This window comes from Pelobates fuscus, chromosome 5, assembly GCF_036172605.1.
Source record: "Pelobates fuscus isolate aPelFus1 chromosome 5, aPelFus1.pri, whole genome shotgun sequence".
In the NCBI taxonomy this organism is placed as follows: Eukaryota; Metazoa; Chordata; class Amphibia; order Anura; family Pelobatidae; genus Pelobates; species Pelobates fuscus.
In genome coordinates, this window is record NC_086321.1 from 361,506,399 (window position 1) to 361,524,480 (window position 18,082).

At 44.6% G+C, this 18,082-nt stretch overlaps 2 protein-coding genes across 2 annotated transcripts in view; both read left to right on the plus strand.

The window, feature by feature from the left end:
- Positions 1 to 18,082, plus strand: part of PMP22 (peripheral myelin protein 22) — a 423,464-nt gene that overhangs the window by 176,318 nt on the left and 229,064 nt on the right. The gene's annotated exons all lie outside the window — the stretch shown is intronic.
- On the plus strand, positions 198 to 17,063 carry LOC134610411 (Golgi apparatus membrane protein TVP23 homolog B-like). The gene is made up of 7 exons (XM_063453365.1): positions 198 to 309; positions 5,146 to 5,228; positions 8,050 to 8,194; positions 13,018 to 13,107; positions 13,359 to 13,487; positions 15,631 to 15,759; positions 16,559 to 17,063. The coding sequence occupies exons 1-7, from the start codon at positions 298 to 300 to the stop codon at positions 16,589 to 16,591; spliced, it is 621 nt and encodes a 206-aa protein (XP_063309435.1). The 5' UTR covers positions 198 to 297; the 3' UTR covers positions 16,592 to 17,063.

The following is an 18,082-nucleotide window of genomic DNA, read 5'->3' on the forward strand; positions in this document are numbered from 1 at the left end:
ACAAATACACATATTTGGTAAACATAGCTGCATAATATTAATAAATAAAAATAATCATGGTGAGTGGTCCCCTTTAAGATCTATCCTTTCCCACTGTTTGCCTTGTCCTCCCCCTCCTCCATGTGACAGGGAGCACGTGCTCCAACTGCCAGCCCTTTTCTCCCCGCTGGCTCGCCGTCATTTCCCGCCCATTTTCTCCTGCTGCGCGTGCGCTGGGCGTAGCCTCCCTGTTCCCGGATCCCGGAAGTGGCTGCGTGTCCCGGAAGTGAGTTTCAGTGCTGTGTGGTGAGCGCTGATATGATGCGGCAGGTGAGCGTCTGGGGGCCACAGTAATAATACTCCATGCTGGGGGGCACAGTAATAATACTCCATGCTGTGGGGCACAGTAATAATACTCCATGCTGGGGGGGGGGGGGGGAACGGTAATAATACTCCATGCTGGGGGGGGGGGGGGGGGCACAGTAATAATACTCCATGCTGGGGGGGGGGGGCACAGTAATAATACTCCATGCTGGGGGGCACAGTAATAATACTCCATACTGGGGGCACAGTAATAATAATCCATACTGGGGGGCACAGTAATAATACTCCATACTGGGGGTGGGGCACAGTAATACTACTCTATGCTGGGGGGGCACAGTAATAATACTCCATGCTGGGGGGGGGGTGGGGCACAGTAATAATACTCCATACTGGGGGGGGGGGCACAGTAATAATACTCCATACTGGGGGGGGGGCACAGTAATAATACTCCATGCTGGGGGGGGCACAGTAATAATACTCCATGCTGGGGGGGCACAGTAATAATGCTCCATACTGGGGGGCACAGTAATAATGCTCCATACTGGGGGGCACAGTAATAATACTCCATACTGGGGGGCACAGTAATAATACTCCATACTGGGGGGCACAGTAATAATACTCCATGCTGGGGGTGGGGCACAGTAATACTACTCTATGCTGGGGGGGCACAGTAATAATACTCCATGCTGGGGGGGGGGCACAGTAATAATACTCCATAATGGGGGGGGCACAGTAATAATACTCCATACTGGGGGGGGGGCACAGTAATAATACTCCATGCTGGGGGGGGGGCACAGTAATAATACTCCATGCTGGGGGGGGGCACAGTAATAATACTCCATGCTGGGGGGGGGCACAGTAATAATACTCCATGCTGGGGGGGGCACAGTAATAATACTCCATGCTGGGGGGGGGCACAGTAATAATACTCCATGCTGGGGGGGCACAGTAATAATACTCCATGCTGGGGGGGCACAGTAATAATACTCCATGCTGGGGGGGCACAGTAATAATACTCCATGCTGGGGGGGCACAGTAATAATACTCCATGCTGGGGGGCACAGTAATAATACTCTATATTGGGGGGGCACAGTAATAATACTCCATGCTGGGGGGGGGGGGGGGCACAGTAATGATACTCCATGCTGGGGGGGTCACAGTAGTAATACTCCATGCTGGGGGGGGGCACAGTAATAATACTCCATGCTGGGGGCGGCACAGTAATAATACTCCATGCTGGGGGCGGCACAGTAATAATACTCCATGCTGGGGGCGGCACAGTAATAATACTCCATGCTGGGGGGGGGGGGGCGGCACAGTAATAATACTCCATGCTGGGGGGGGGGGGGCGGCGGCACAGTAATAATACTCCATGCTGGGGGGGGCACAGTAATAATACTCCATGCTGGGGGGCCACAGTAATAATACTCCATGCTGGGGGGGGGCACAGTAATAATACTCCATGCTGGGGGGTCACAGTAATAATACTCCATGCTGGGGGGTCACAGTAATAATACTCCATGCTGGGGGGCCACAGTAATAATACTACATGCTGGGGGGGTCACAGTAATAATACTCCATGCTGGGGGGGGGTCACAGTAATAATACTCCATGCTGGGGGGGGGGGGTCACAGTAATAATACTCCATGCTGGGAGGGGTCACAGTAATAATACTCCATGCTGGGAGGGGTCACAGTAATAATACTCCATGCTGGGGGGGTCACAGTAATAATACTCCATGCTGGGGGGGGGGCACAGTAATAATACTCCATGCTGGGGGGGGGGGCACAGTAATAATACTCCATGCTGGGGGGGGGGGCACAGTAATAATACTCCATGCTGGGGGGGGCACAGTAATAATACTCCATGCTGGGGGGGCACAGTAATAATACTCCATGCTGGGGGGGGGGGGGTCACAGTAATAATACTCCATGCTGGGTGGGGGGGGGGTCACAGTAATAATACTTCATGCTGGGGGGGGCGCACAGTAATAATACAACATGCTGGGGGGGTCACAGTAATAATACAACATGCTGGGGGGGTCACAGTAATAATACTCCATGCTGGGGGGGGGGGTCACAGTAATAATACTCCATGCTGGTGGGGGGGGGGGGCACAGTAATAATACTCCATGCTGGGGGGGGCACAGTAATAATACTCCATGCTGGGGGGGGGGTCACAGTAATAATACAACATGCTGGAGGGGGGTCACAGTAATAATACTCCATGCTGGGTGGGGGGGTGGGCACAGTAATAATACTTCATGCTGGGGGGGGGGCACAGTAATAATACAACATGCTGGGGGGGGGCACAGTAATAATACAACATGCTGGGGGGGGGGGGGCACAGTAATAATACTCCATGCTGGGGGGGTCACAGTAATAATACTCCATGCTGGGGGGGGGTCACAGTAATAATACTCCATGCTGGGTGGGGGGGGGGGGGTCACAGTAATAATACTTCATGCTGGGGGGGGGGCACAGTAATAATACTTCATGCTGGGGGGGGGGTCACAGTAATAATACAACATGCTGGGGGGGGTCACAGTAATAATACAACATGCTGGGGGGGGGTCACAGTAATAATACTCCATGCTGGGGGGTCACAGTAATAATACTCCATGCTGGTGGGGGGGGGGCACAGTAATAATACTCCATGCTGGTGGGGGGGGGCACAGTAATAATACTCCATGCTGGGGGGGGGGGTCACAGTAATAATACTCCATGCTGGAGGGGGGTCACAGTAATAATACTCCATGCTGGGGGGGGGGGGGTCACAGTAATAATACTCCATGCTGGGGGGGGGGGGCAAAGTAATAATACTCCATGCTGGGGGGAGGGGCACAGTGCCAGCCTGGCTGGGTAATGAGGGGATTAATACTGCAGTAATAATACTCCATGCTGGGGGGGAGGGGGGAGGCGTGACGACGACAGTGCCAGCCTGGCTGGGTAATACTCCATGCTGGGGGGTTACAGTGCCAGCCTGGCTGGGTAATGGGGAGATTAATACTCCATGCTGGGGGGTTACAGTGCCAGCCTGACTGGGTAATGGGGGGATTAATACTGCAGTAATAATACTCCATGCTGGGGGGGACGGATGGGCGGATGACATAGTGCCAACCTGGCTGGGTAATGGGGGGGATTAATACTGCAGTAATAATACTCCATGCTGGGGGGTTACAGTGCCAGTAATGGGGGAGTTATAAACACTCAGCTCTAGCTATTATAGGCAGAATGCAGTACAGAGTGACCGCAACACAGGAATCTATGGGAAATCCCTGATATTTGTTTACTATATCACCATAAATGTACATGAGGGCCCCCATTGCTGTGTGATTATACTGAGCTGCTGCCATTACTGGGCTGGGTAATGGGGAGCCTGATTTAATATTCTGGGTCTAATGGTATTAAATATACAGATAGGGACCCTCTGTGTCAAACTGGTGTCAGTGTATATACAGAGCAGCTGTGAATGGTAAACATTAACCTGTCAGGTGCATGCTCCATGGCTGGCTCGGCATTGTGTAAAGTGTAATCAAAAAGTTAGTGCTCCAACTGCTGTGGCACAGATTATGCCTTTACTCAGTAATTCTATTACAAAGGGCATTGTGCAGGACCAACAGTAGGTTTAGTGCTTCTCTACAGTACAATCTCTCAGGGCCCACTGTTAAAGAGAGATGTGAATAATAATAAAAAAATGTAAATTGTTGGGCATTTACCAGTGATTTACAATTTGTGGGCCAAAATAGCAAATGTAGAAAACATCTCTAATAGGGTGTAACACTTAAAACGTTAAAATCTTACTGGCAAAATGTAGGTTAAAAAAATAATACAAATACCAATAATATCAAGATTTGACTACAGGTTATTTGGAGATTACAAATTAGCTGGTTTTGCAGTTTGCTTCTAAATCCACTACAATTCAGTAAATTAACCCAAAGAATTACAAAAGAGGACGGACGAAAGCTTGGGGGATTGTATCGAACTCTGTAGCATATAACAGAAGTAACTTTGTATTCGTCACAACTCAAGTTTTAGCTCACTTTTGCCATTACAGAAGAAACCTAACATATCTGCACATCAGACTGATCCTGCCCAAAAGGGCAGTGTAGACCCCAAGTCCTGGCAAGTCCCCTCTGCACACACGATATAGAAAAAACCCTAATCACGGGTTTTGCCCTTATTTGAAATGTGGTCCATGTCTGGATTAGACTTTTGAGCATCCTAGTCATATGCAAATTATCCAAATACCATAATATCCTACACCTGCAGTATGCTTTTTCAATACATACTTTAGATGTTTAGGTTTTACATTTACTGTGCTCTTAAAGGGATAGCGTAGGCACCGCAACTAGTACAACTGACTGTAGTGGTTCTATGACAAATAGAAATTCACTGCAGCCTTAGTAGTGTTAACACTGCCTTTTCCATGAGTTAGTGGAAGAGGCCCTGCAAAGATTACATGTTCAGTGTCTATGTTCAGTGTCCCCTGGCTCTGCATGGAGACGATGAATGCTCCCCAAAGAGATGCATTGATACACATTGCTATGCATGCACACTAGCCCTTAGTGCCTGGAGAAGCAGTGAATTGGCTGAGATCATCAGTAGTGATGCTCTCAGCCAGCTTAGAAAAAAAGGTAGGTAAAACTTTTTTTTTTTCTGCACCTAGGGGCAATAATCTAAATAAGTAGGTTAACACTGTAGTGTTAGACTACATGTACTTACACCTTACTGTAATATTTGTTTTCACTGAGTCTCGCTGATTATCTGCTGTGTGATATTAGTATATAGCTTTGGTGACAAGGAGGCGTTTAAAATGCACACTATATATTTATTTTTGTAGGACAGCAATGATGAGACGGAGGATGTTTCTCTGTTTGATGCAGATGAAGAAGGATCAAGGATTAATAAAAAGAAGAAAATAAGGTATTCATGATATGTTTAGATTCTCAGTAACATAAATTTTAGATGTCTGAATTTGCTTCTCATCATTTGCTTTGATCCGAAAGTTGCACTATTGCATTAGCAGGAACCTTGTTGCTCACTGTTGACCTAATAATTCCAGCCCCCGATATACATTTGTAAAGCATTGTCCAGAAATTTTTATTTATGATTTTATGTTTTTGGATCAATAGAGAAGTTATTTAGCTTGGATGGAAATTGATGATGGAAAATGGCAGAAGGATTAGTTATTTTCTGTGTTTATAAGATTACTTGACCCCCCCCCCCCCTCCTTACCCCCCCAAAAAAACTTTTGGACACCACAATGAAGTATTTAGTTCTCAAGGTTCCTGAAATATTACATTATCACTGCAACACAACTGACAAAAAATTGGTCCCAGATCAGTTTGCCCAAGCTGAAATTATTTCTCTAATGATCCAAAAACACAAAACAATTTTTTTTATTTTTTGTTTAGTGTTTTTGTTTTTTACAGAGGGTTATCAGGGGGCCTGGCTTATATAGTAGAGTTACATTGTACTTCCAGCATCTCTCTCTGCAGTTGGAACTGCTCATTACTTACTTACACGTTGATATTCTCTAAATGGTGGTATATCTTATACAAGGCAAAAAAATGGTCCATGCTATCACCAGATGTTGAAGTCTTAAAGATTTTCTGCATTCAGTTGCCAACACATTATCAGAAAGAGGGGAAAAAAAACCCTGCTACAGTTTTAAAAATCTGATGTAACAACAAAGTGCACAGGGTGTATAGTTAGTTCCCTTACATAACTTTAAAGAGAAACTATAGTCCTAGATAATCAAAGTAGTTGTCCAAGCACTATAGCCCCCTCACTCGCAGTTTAAAAAGCCCTTCATCACTTACCTGGTTCCAGCGCTGATGTTCGTCGGTGCCGGTTCATGTATTGTATAATGCTTTCCTATAGGGTTTTGGGTGACGGCCACTAGAGTAGGACTTTATAAAAACTGCAATAATTACATGCTCAGGGTTAAAGGGACACTATAGTCACCTGAACAACTTCAGCTTAATGAGGTTGTTCAGGTGAGTGCTACAGCTACCCGGAGCCTTTTTCTTGTAAGCACTGTATTTTCTGAGAAAATGCAGTGTTTTCATTGAAAGCTTGGAACACCTCTTGTTGCAGTCAATCAGACGGCCACCAGAGGAACTTCCGAGTTCAGAGGCCCTAAAAAGGCCTCTCGTCCGATGCATTCTGGGTGAATACATCAGACGGGCTATCAGCACACAAAGCACTGTGAACGCGCTTTGTGTGCTGATAGCCTGTCAGCACTGCTGTGGGCGTGGCTTCAGCTGACAGCTTCAGCTTCAGCTGACAGCTGAAGCCCGAACCCACAGGGATGCTTACTGTCCACAATAGTGGTTGAAGGGGGGAGGGAGACCTACTCTCCTTCCCCCCCCACCGCTGTGCGGCGGGTGGGGGCCCTAAAATTATCAATAAGGGGGGGACCTATTGTCCCCCCCGGCCCCCACCCCTGAGCGGTGGGTGGGGGCCCTAAAATGATCGATAAGGGGGGGGACCTACTGTCCCCCGCCCCGGCCCCCACCCCTGTGCGGCGGGTGGGGGCCCTAAAATTATCAATAAGGGGGGGACCTATTGTCCCCCCCGGCCCCCACCCCTGAGCGGTGGGTGGGGGCCCTAAAATTATCAATAAGGTGGGGGGGACCTACTGTCCCCCCCCCCCGGCCCCCACCCCTGTGCGGCGGGTGGGGGCCCTAAAATTATCAATAAGGGGGGACCTATTGTCCCCCCCCCGGCCCCCACCCCTGAGCGGTGGGTGGGGGCCCTAAAATGATCAATAAGGGGGGGGACCTACTGTCCCCCCCCGGCCCCCACCCCTGTGCGGCGGGTGGGGGCCCTAAAATTATCAATAAGGGGGGACCTATTGTCCCCCCCGGCCCCCACCCCTGAGCGGTGGGTGGGGGCCCTAAATACAAAGGGCGGGGGGGCCCTAGTTAACCCTCCCCCCCCCCCCCCCCCCCCCCAAAAAAAAAAATTATCTCCCTACCTACCCCCCTCACCCTAAAAATAATGAGGGGGGGAACATTAACTAAAAACCTGTAAAAAAAAAAAAAATGAGATTAAAAAAAAACTTACCATTCAATGTTTTCTTTCTTCTAAAATCTTCTTTCTTCAGCCCCAAAAAAGGCCAAATAAAAATCCATAATAACCGACGCAATAAAAAAAAAAAAAAAAAAAAACGAGCGCAAAAAAAATAATCCATCTTCACCCATGGAGGGCTCCGCGCAGACTGAGCTCCGCAGGGTGGGGAAGGCTTATAAAGCCTTGCCCCGCCCTGCAATTAGGCTAAGAACACTCTGATTGGTGGGTTTAAACCAATCAGAGTGCTCTTTGTCATTTTACAAGCGTGGGAAAGTTCTTTGGAATTTTCCCACGCTTGTAAAATGACACAGAGCACTGTGATTGGATGGATTTCAAGCCATCCAATCACAGTGCTCTGTGTCATTTTACAAGCGTGGGAAAATTCCAAAGAACTTTCCCACGCTTGTAAAATGACACAGAGCACTGTGATTGGATGGGTTGGGGACCTGTCTTTCTTGCTTTTATATGGTGACTATAGAGTCCCTTTAAGGGTGATGGGAGTTTGCACCCAGACCACTTCAATGAGCTGAAGTGGTCTGGAAGCCTACAGTGTCCTTTAAGTCCTTGCCTTTTATAAGTGTGGACCAGTATCTGCATAACTAGAACATTTAATTTGTCCTTAATGTTTACTATCTATTGTTAAAATGTTGCTGTTTTTATTTCATAGACACCCCATTGCCTCATTCTTCCACCTGTTCTTTCGCGTCAGTGCTATAGTGGTTTACCTGCTCTGCGAGTTTATAAGCAGCAGCTTCATCGCGTGTATGGTTACTATCATCTTGCTCCTATCATGTGACTTCTGGGCAGTGAAGGTGAGTTAGACTGTAACATGTCAGTTGTATAATTGTCTTTGTGAAAGAATGAGGCCTTTGTATAATGGGTGGTAGTGCTTGTGCCTTAAATTGCGCTCTGCTCTGTAAAATGCAGTGCTACAATGTAGCAAGCTCTACCTTACTGTAATCTTGCATGTCACATTCAATTTCATTATTATTTATTTATTTTTTTAAATTCTTTATTTTTGTTGTGCATAAGTTTGACAGACAGGCTTGCCATGCCATGACCGTAAATACAGACTTCTCAAGAGGCATAAGGCTGGCATGTGATAGTACTGCAATTTTTTAAAGAAATAAATAGACGCATATAGTGTCGCTTAACATGAAAACAGTAGGATTGTTTAAGACATTCTATATGGATTGACATTTAAAGCTTTGCCTTTAAACTAATAACATGCTTGAAAACAGAGGTTGAACGTAAGAAATAACCCGAGAGAACACACGTATAGGCTATGTTTAGAAACATTGGGTATCACACTGTAAAGCTTAGGTGTGTAACTGTTGAGATCCTGTCAATGGGTGGAGGAGCAGGGGAGTCGATGCTTGCAGGATTGAGCTGCACTTATCATTGCACATAACACACAATATCACATGGTAAAATCATACATTACTAATAAACTTCGTCCACAACATATATGTTGATAAGCCCTTCATTTAAGCTCGGAGGTTCAAGTGAGACTAGTTACTGAGAGTTGCTATTATGGTGGGCCTCGGAGGGTTGGGTACATTAAAGGCTCGTATCGGGTACACATGTTAGGGTCACGGGATCCTGTGAGGCCACTCTCACAGCGTGTGTTAATCGCCCCTGCTACGTTCCACTTAATTTTTTTTATTTTTGTAGTGCATATAGATATAACAACATGTATGTGGTGCCCCAACGGCAATCCAATTACGCTTTAACGACAATAATTACAATGGGGTACATGGTAACTTTTGCACAATTTATAATAATAAGTGAGGTCAGTTCTATAAAATTATAAACACGTTTGTTTTTGACAATAATCAACGATTCAAAGTTGAGTAGGAATCTAAACACGTTAGGTATGGCGAGTAGTATGCTAAGTGTACTAAGTGAGTGTCATGAGAGCAGGGCACAATTTAAGGGCGTACTTAAGCACATAGCTGCAGAGTAAGCATAAATATAACCGGAATAATAACGGCGTAACGCATGTGATTGGGATTGAACATTCCCCATTATACTGTGCAGGCTTGGGTGTATTAGGCAACTGTTTAGTATACCACCCCAGGTTGTACCAGGACATGTCAGACACCCCCAATCCCCCGTCACTAATGTAAGTGCGGCGTCTGCTTCGAGGTACGGTATAGGAGTAAACCTATGGTATAGCCAAGGAAGAGAAAGTGAGGTACTATTACGACAGGCTAATCTGGTATGGTCATAAATGGCATATCACTTTGCTAAATATTTATAGTAGGTATAAACGCATAGTGCTTATTGGCTTGTAGTCATCATAGGCTTATCTTGTAGAGTTCTCCGGTTAGGTGGGTCTCTGTTTAGGAGGCTGCAGGGTGACAAATACAGCGTCCGTTGTGGCAGAGGATTTGGGTATGAGCCCCTGGGAGTCAGGCCTGAGTGCTTGCTGTCAACCTATGCCCAGCATTGGGAATGACGGTAGGGGTACTTGGCAGTCCTGTTGGGGCATAGGTTGTCGCTGGTTTTGGTGGCTGCAGATCATCGTTTATTGCAGGTAAGAGTCCCAGCCTGCAAGTATGTGGGGCCTGTGCACATATCTTCCTCCCCGTCTGCAACTCGCAGTGTGGGGATGATTCTCCTGTGGTGTGGTCGTTTCAGCCGATGCCCCGTTTGTGCAGTGGTGTTGTGGCCGGTGAGCATGTCTGACTGGAAGCCGCTTTGATCATCAGCGTGTGGTGCAGGTCAGTCTCGTGGGTGGGTGTACGGCCTGGTTCCATTTTATCCGCGGACTCTTGTGTGGGTTCTCCACATATCTTCTGGAGTGTGGTGGGGCTGTTAAGGGGTAGCCCCCGATGGGGGGGTAGGGCGGCTCACCGTTTGTCTGGTTCTGTGGTGTTGAAGTGTGCTTCGAGTCGTCCATCGCCTTCTTCCCGCCAATTTAGCTTTGCCGATACCCCGGACGGGGGCCGCGGGTCTCTTCCCGGCCTCTTCTCTGCATGCTGCTGGTGGAGTCACCACTGCTGCGACCCCCTGTTGGTATACTTTAGCCCAAAAGGCGGCGAACAGGCGATCCAGCCTTTCTTCCAGAGGGGGCAGTGGGACGCTGTTCGGAGGGTTGCTCTTGGTGCCCGCCATGATTGCTGGGTCAGTTCTCGCTGTGTGGGGCAGTCGTCGCTGTAATTTTGCTCATGTGTGTATCTCAAGCTGTGGTTGCCGGGATAACCCTCACCGGCAGGTGGGGGAGGGAGTGTGCCGGGGAGACCTCCAGGTGAGTGGCTGCGGTCAGCTTAGGGATCGGCCACCTCCCTCGCTGTGTCCGAGTAGGCCTCTGGTAGGCCTCAGGTCTATCCCCGGTTAGGAGCCTCTGAATTTGGTCGGGATGCTTGGTGCTTGGCTCTGCAGTTTAGGGCTTCCTTCTCCAGGTCGATTAATCATCTTTTGCCGAGTTAGTGCCCTGATTTTAGCTGATTTCAAGCTTTTTTTGCCTGGAGCTTGTTTCATGTGCGACCGTTCAGCATGGCCGCTTAGCCCCGCCCCCTACGTTCCACTTTAAAACCTGGCTAAATACAAGGGAGCTAACTAAGGCATAATATAGACTATGAGCCTGAATAAAAAAAACAATAATAAGGCAGTGCCCGTCCTTGGGCTTGCCAGAGTCTATTCGTCCGCTCATTGCCGGGTGTCAGCCGCCGCCCTGTTGGGGTGTTGCAGAGTCCCACAGTTGTGCCAATAGAGTGCCCAGTGGTATGTCCATTTGTGGATTTATATCTGAGCGGGGTGAGTGGAGTAGACTCGGAGTGCGCCGCCTGTATTTCCTCGGCATTGCACGGTCCCATCGCTGGGTTGGGTGTTGCTCCATGAGGGTCTTCTCCGCTTGCCAGATTGGTGCGCTGCGTTGTTTAAGGTTAGTGTCTTTGTCTTGGCGGTACACTGTTTTTGGTACGGTCAGTCGTTTGGGTATGCATGTCCGCCAGGATCTTCATCGTTTTCGGCGCCAGTGTCTGGCTCCATCAGTGTGAGGGAGTTTGCGCCTGTGATGGGAGTGTGTCCGCAGTACCTTGGGTGAGTGTTTGGTCGGTCTGTGCACCTCCGCTTGTTGCTTCTTTGCTGCCATTTGCCTCCAGAACGTGGCTAGTATGTCATCTAATTTGGACATGAGGTCTGGTAGTTCTGTGTGTCAAGCGCACGTGGCGGCAGGCATATTGCAGGGCTGTGCCTTGTCTCCCAGCTCTCCCGCTTCTCTCTTAAGTGTCTCAGCCTGTGTGTGTCCTCTCAGGGTTGGACCAGGATAACCCCCACCAGTCCTGGGGGGGGGGAGCAGGGTATCCGTGGGGCCGCGTCTCCGGTTTGTTGACAGGGAGAGCGGCCGTCTCTCCCTATCTCAGTCTTCCCGGCTAGACATCTTATGCTCCCGACCTGCTCGTTTAACGTATCAGGCTGATCACCAGGTCCTCCTGGATTCAGGTGGCGTGTCCCGGTTGATTATTTATCTCGATTTCAGCGAGTTTTCGTGGATGATCGGTATTTACAGCGGGAGCCCAGCTTTCATGCGACTGCACTGCTTGCTGGCTTGGCCCCGTCCCCAATTTCATTATTTTTAAAACATTTTTGCTTTTTTCCCCCTCTTTAACCCCTTAAGGACCAAACTTCTGGAATAAAAGGGAATCATGACGTGTCACACACGTCATGTGTCCTTAAGGGGTTAAAGTAATCCATAAATCAGTCCAGTTTGTGTTTATTTATATATATATATATATATATATATATATATATATAATAATAATGGTTAAATAAAAAACAATAAAAATTTCATTCAAACTGCTATAAAATGCATATTTCAATAGGGAAAAATGCATTTGAAACTAACTGGATGTTTTTTGTATATATTTATCTTTTTACAAATTCAGACTGTGCCATATCCTAAATCAGTGATAGGCAACCTTCGGTATTCCAGATGTTGTGGACTACATCCCCTTGATTCTTTGCCTGCATTGTGGCTGTGAGAGCATTATGGGAGATGTAGTCCACGACATCTGGAGTGCCGGACGGTGCCTGTGTGGAGTTGGGTGACAGATTTCCAAAATTGTATTTATTTTTAAAGAGTTTGGACGCATCATGTGCTTATATAGAGATTTGATATTGAATTATAAGCATTAGCTTTTATATAGCACTGACATATTCCGCAGTGCTTTACACTGGCACTATCCCTCCATTCAGTGTTAAAACAATTTTCAAACAGTTTAACACTAACTAATGCATTCTGGCCACCCAAAAACCCCAAGTTTGAGATTATACACTTCTTTCTAGTCGTACCCATTCATACCAGCAATGGGTTTTTTGATAGGCTGAAAGCGGTCAGCTGACACTCCCTGCTAATCAGTAACCCAATGCTGCTGATGCACATAAGACCATGAAGCACAGAGGTGAAGGGTTGCTGGGGACTCTCATTAGTCTCTTACCTTGGCCTATAGAGTTAAGTTGGAAAATAGCTGGGGTGAGTCATTTTAATCTGCTATTTTGGTTTGGGATTAGACTTTCCTTTACTTCAGTAAAGTTGCAGTTAAACTCCTTTTGTGAGTTGTCAATGGAAACGCTGAATATGAAATAGATTTGGACGTTATGAGTAATTTTGTATCTTCTACCTCCACAGAACATCACAGGGAGGCTGATGGTTGGCTTGCGCTGGTGGAACCAAGTGGATGATGATGGGAATAGTCACTGGGTCTATGAATCTAGGAAGGTAGGTAGGTCTCCACTTGTTGCCTCTGATGTGAAAGTAAATTAGTGAAAACAGTGACTTGGGAGCTGTCTGTTGTGAAGGGGTTTGTTTGCACCTGGGCATTATACACATTGTTTGCCTTTTTGTCAAGCTAAGTGTTTATATGCTATATTGTTTTCTTTATTCATCAATAGGTTTTTGACATTGGTGTCTGAAAGTATTTAAAGCTACGCATTTCTAAATTGTATTTATTTATTTTACAATTTCCAAAGGCAGCTCCTGGAAAAAAAAGTACATCGGAAGCAGAGTCCCGAATCTTCTGGCTGGGGCTCATCACTTGTCCCATTATTTGGGTGATCTTTGCCTTCAGTACTCTGTTCGCTCTAAAAGTCAAATGGCTGGTAAGTGGGTTCCCTGAATAACCAGAGTATATTGAAAACCTACAACTGCGGGTGATGTGTTGAGGTACTGTATTCAGTTATTGAGAGTTTTGACCCTACATTTTTCTTCTATACAAAGTCTACACCTTCTGCTGAGGTCAGTTAGGTAAGGATGAGGAGACAATTGCATTATTTGATCTGTTATATAGATAATGCATTAAAATATGCAAAAACAATAAATAAGAAGCAGCCCACCCAATATAACTAAACTTACACATTATACCAGGTGTGGGTGTCTGGGGAGTTCTTTCACAAAACCTTTAGAAAGAAGGTACCTAACATAAAGTAGTCTCTGCTTTACCTTGCCAATAATTTTCTAACGAACACATATTCTGTGGCAAAAAAACCTTTTACAGATTTTGCCAACTTTTAAAAACAGAACTTGCACCATTACTAGTATAGCCCGCTGCATTGCTTATTGTGCCAGAAGTGATATGTCACCCTCCCACATTAAGTACCGTATATACTCGAGTATAAGCCGAGTTTTTCAGCAAATTTTTTGTGCTGAAAAAAAACAACTCGGCTTATACTCGAGTCAATAGTCTGTATTATGGCAATTTGCTTTGCCATAATACAGACTGGGGGCTGTCAGAGCTGTAACTTACCTCTCCTGCAGCTCCTGTCAGCTCTCTCCTCCTCCGCGCCGTCCGTTCAGCACCTCGGTCAGCTCCCACTGTAAGTGGCTCTCGCGAGATTTACAGTGTGAGCTGACAGAAGAGCTGACCGGACGGCGCGGAGGAGGAGGGAGCTGCAGGAGAGGTAAGTTACAGCTCTGACAGCCCCCCTCTCCCCCCCCCTGAACTGCCACTGGACCACCAGGGAGTAAGAGCCCCCCTCCCTGCCATGTATCAAGCAGGGAGGGGGGACGAAAAAAAAATATTATAATAATAAAATAAAAAAATAATAATTACAAAAAATAACACTCTAACAAAAAAATAAAAATAAAAATAATAATTAATAAAATAAATAATATAACAAAAAAAAGATTAAAATAATAAAATAACAATCAAAATGCCCACCCCCCAACACATACACACACACTCACACTGCACTCATACACACACACTGCACTCATACACACACACACTGCACTCATACACACACACACTGCACTCATACACACACACTGCACTCATACACACCCTGCACTCATACACACACCCTGCACTCATACACACCCTGCACTCATACACACCACACTGCACTCACACACACCACACTGCACTCACACACACCACACTGCACTCACACACACCGCACTGCACTCACACACACCGCACTGCACTCACACACACCGCACTGCACTCACACACACCGCACTGCACTCACACACACGCACGCACTGCACTGCATTCACACGCATGCACTGCATTCGCACGCACTGCAATCACACACGCACTGCACTCATACGCACACACTGCATTCATTATATACACACACTGTAAATAAATATTCTATTAATATACGGTAATTTTTTTATGATCTAATTTTATTTCGAAATTTACCAGTAGCTGCTGCATTTCCCACCCTAGTCTTATACTCGAGTCAATAAGTTTTCCCAGTTTTTGGGGGTAAAATTAGGGGCCTCGGCTTATATTCGGGTCGGCTTATACTCGAGTATATATGGTAATCAAACTATTTAAGAACAGGTGGACAACTTCCCTGTGGTCTGCTTTGTTCCCTTTGCAACTTTTCCCTGGAGCTGGTGTTCCCAGCGCAGTATATTTAGATAATCAAAAGACCTTCTGTTTTTTTGTTTTTTTTTCTGTGATTTCCATGTGACACATCATCCAAAGGATGGTTTCTTTTATTGCAATCTCCTGTAATTTAACACTGTGTCATGATGAGCTGGGAAGGCAGATAATTTGAATAATTTGTCACATAAGTTACAAAAATCATCTTCACGAGATGTATCTTATTAATGTACAGATTGTGCACTTGGTATTGTTGTGAATGCACTCAGAGTCCACTACAGGCTGGATACAAATATAACATTTAATCCACATATTTGCAAGTAGCTTATCTCACTACCACTTGTGACCAAGACCTCTGATTAATGGTGCATTTTATGCCTTGACCTGATTATATTTTGTACTCTCTGCAGGCTGTGGTTATTATGGGAGTTGTTCTACAAGGGGCAAACCTTTATGGATACATTAAATGTAAAGTGGGAAGCAGAAAGAACCTGACCAGCATAGCCACCAGTTACCTTGGCACCCAGTTCCTCAGACAGGTGAATATATCCATCCTTTTATTGGCCTGCTAATGACATGATAGTGATAATAACACAATAGTAATTGAAACTCCAGGTAAGCTGCTTTACAAGCTATCCGTGAAATCATTTTCAAGACATATATTTGCTTAGGCTGTATATGGGATGTTGCAATAAAAACATGACTTTAATGCCTTCTAATACAGAATATAACTGACAGCAACTTACCTAAACGATATTACAATCAGGATTCTGTAGGTAATTCACAGCAGAATATTATAGTTCATTACTTATTTTGGTCATTTTAAGTACTGCAGTAAGTTTGAGTTATCATGTAGCTATTGTTGTTCATTATAGATCATGAAAATGTAGTTCTACATTGTGTTCTCGTAAATGAATATATTACTTTTATATAGAGATAGTATGGTGGCATCAGTAGGGACCAGTGTCGTTAAAAGCATTTTGTGATGCTGTGTGTGTAGTGCACGAAGATGTGTGCAGCCCACAGCAGAGATTAGTGTTCAAGTTTTATGTGTAGTTAAATGATCGCTTTCATGGCAATCCCAAAGATGCTGAAAAACCATTCAGTTTGAATGTTCATCTGTTGACATAATTTAAGTCAACTGTTTTGGATACAACAGCATGTAATTTCAGTATCAGAATTAGAACACTTTAGTTTCTTTGTGTGTGTTCTGTTAGCATTTGTTGCATTGTGTCTATGCCTTTAAGTGACCAGACTGTATAGGCTTGTTACAGTACCACACTTCCTAAGTTAGAGTAGCTTTGTTTAACTCTGCATCCTATTCCCTTTCTGTTTCAGACTTTAGCAAAAGAAAACCAAACTGAATCCTAAACTTTGCTCTTCAATATGGATTAGATTTCTGCTGGTCAACAGAAGGGTCATCAAGCATTTTTCTTTCTTGACATAATACACTGATGAAACATTCCCTATTTTATGTTTGAGTCTTTGATGGATCTCCTGAACTGTACAAAGATTATCAGGCTGTTCGTGAGCATCAGGTCGGTGCCCAAGGGACAGTGTGTGGATGGTCACGAAGACATCTAGTACATCTTTTGCATTAGGGGGCTTTGAAAATTTCACATAGCTTCATTTTTCCTGGAGCGAGAATCTGGTCGTTGTTAATCATGGGTTTAATTTAACGTAAAGTTCATTTTATTCACTAATGCAATGGATTTGATACATAAAAAAACAAAAAAACACTTCTATTTAGGATTTGCTTCTTGTGGACTGTTGTAAATATGTATTTATAAATTCAGGATACATGCCACGTTGCATTATCTTAATAATAATAAAAAATGTAAAAATGTTTTTCTGTGTGTTTCACTTGGAGTATTTTTTTTAGTGATTGCAGCTGAAATAGAGAGTTCATGTTTATTCTCCCATAAGTTTGTCTTCCTGTAGGACACCTTCCCACCCAAGCTGTGTTATTATAGAAAAGGTAAGTGTGCCTCATGTTTTGAAGTACCATTTCTAGCAAAGTGGACTTAACACTTTGCTGGCTTGGACAGCAATTTTAGTTCTCTGTTATGAGGACCATTCTTTACAAATTGAAATAAAAGGGACTTGTATGAATACTTTTTTTTTTTTAAATTTCTGGAAGGAATTCCTGAACCAGGAATTTGTGACACCACCACTTACGAGCATGATATTAATTTTCCCCTTATATTTTGGGTGTATAATTCAGTAATTCCTACTTGATCCATCACAGAATATTACTTATAAAAAATCCTGATCTTCTACCAAATGTAAAGTTATAATACAATCTTCACATGGTCTACACAAATCCTTTCCATTTGCAGGCTTAACCTTGTAAATATATATTTATTTTATGTATTGAGTTTTTTGTTTTTTTTAAATGAAGTATAATGTGTACATAACGTAATATAGTAATTTACTTAAATGATCATTCAGAAGTCAAATACATAAAATGCAGTTTAACAATCTTTGTACAAAACAATCAATACAGTACATGTAAATACATCCATACAACTCATTCATACTCTGAGAGGGGGGCATCTATAGCGATCCTAGTATTTTAATATGGACGTCAGGAGAAAACAGACCAGAATCGGGTTACGATCTATTCATCAAATTATTTGATAAGTTAGTATATTATCAGGATTTATGGGTTTAAATATTTATTTCATGACAACCAACTTGTAAAGATTTAAACTATTTTTTTGTTATTGCAAAAGGGTTCCTAAAGGCCTCTTGCCAGCATGGGATTTACTGCTTGTTGAGCCAAGGTAGCTTAATACAGCCTTGCCCTCATTAAATGAGTAGGATATTAAATTTTAAAATAGGGGAAAATGGACTTTGTAG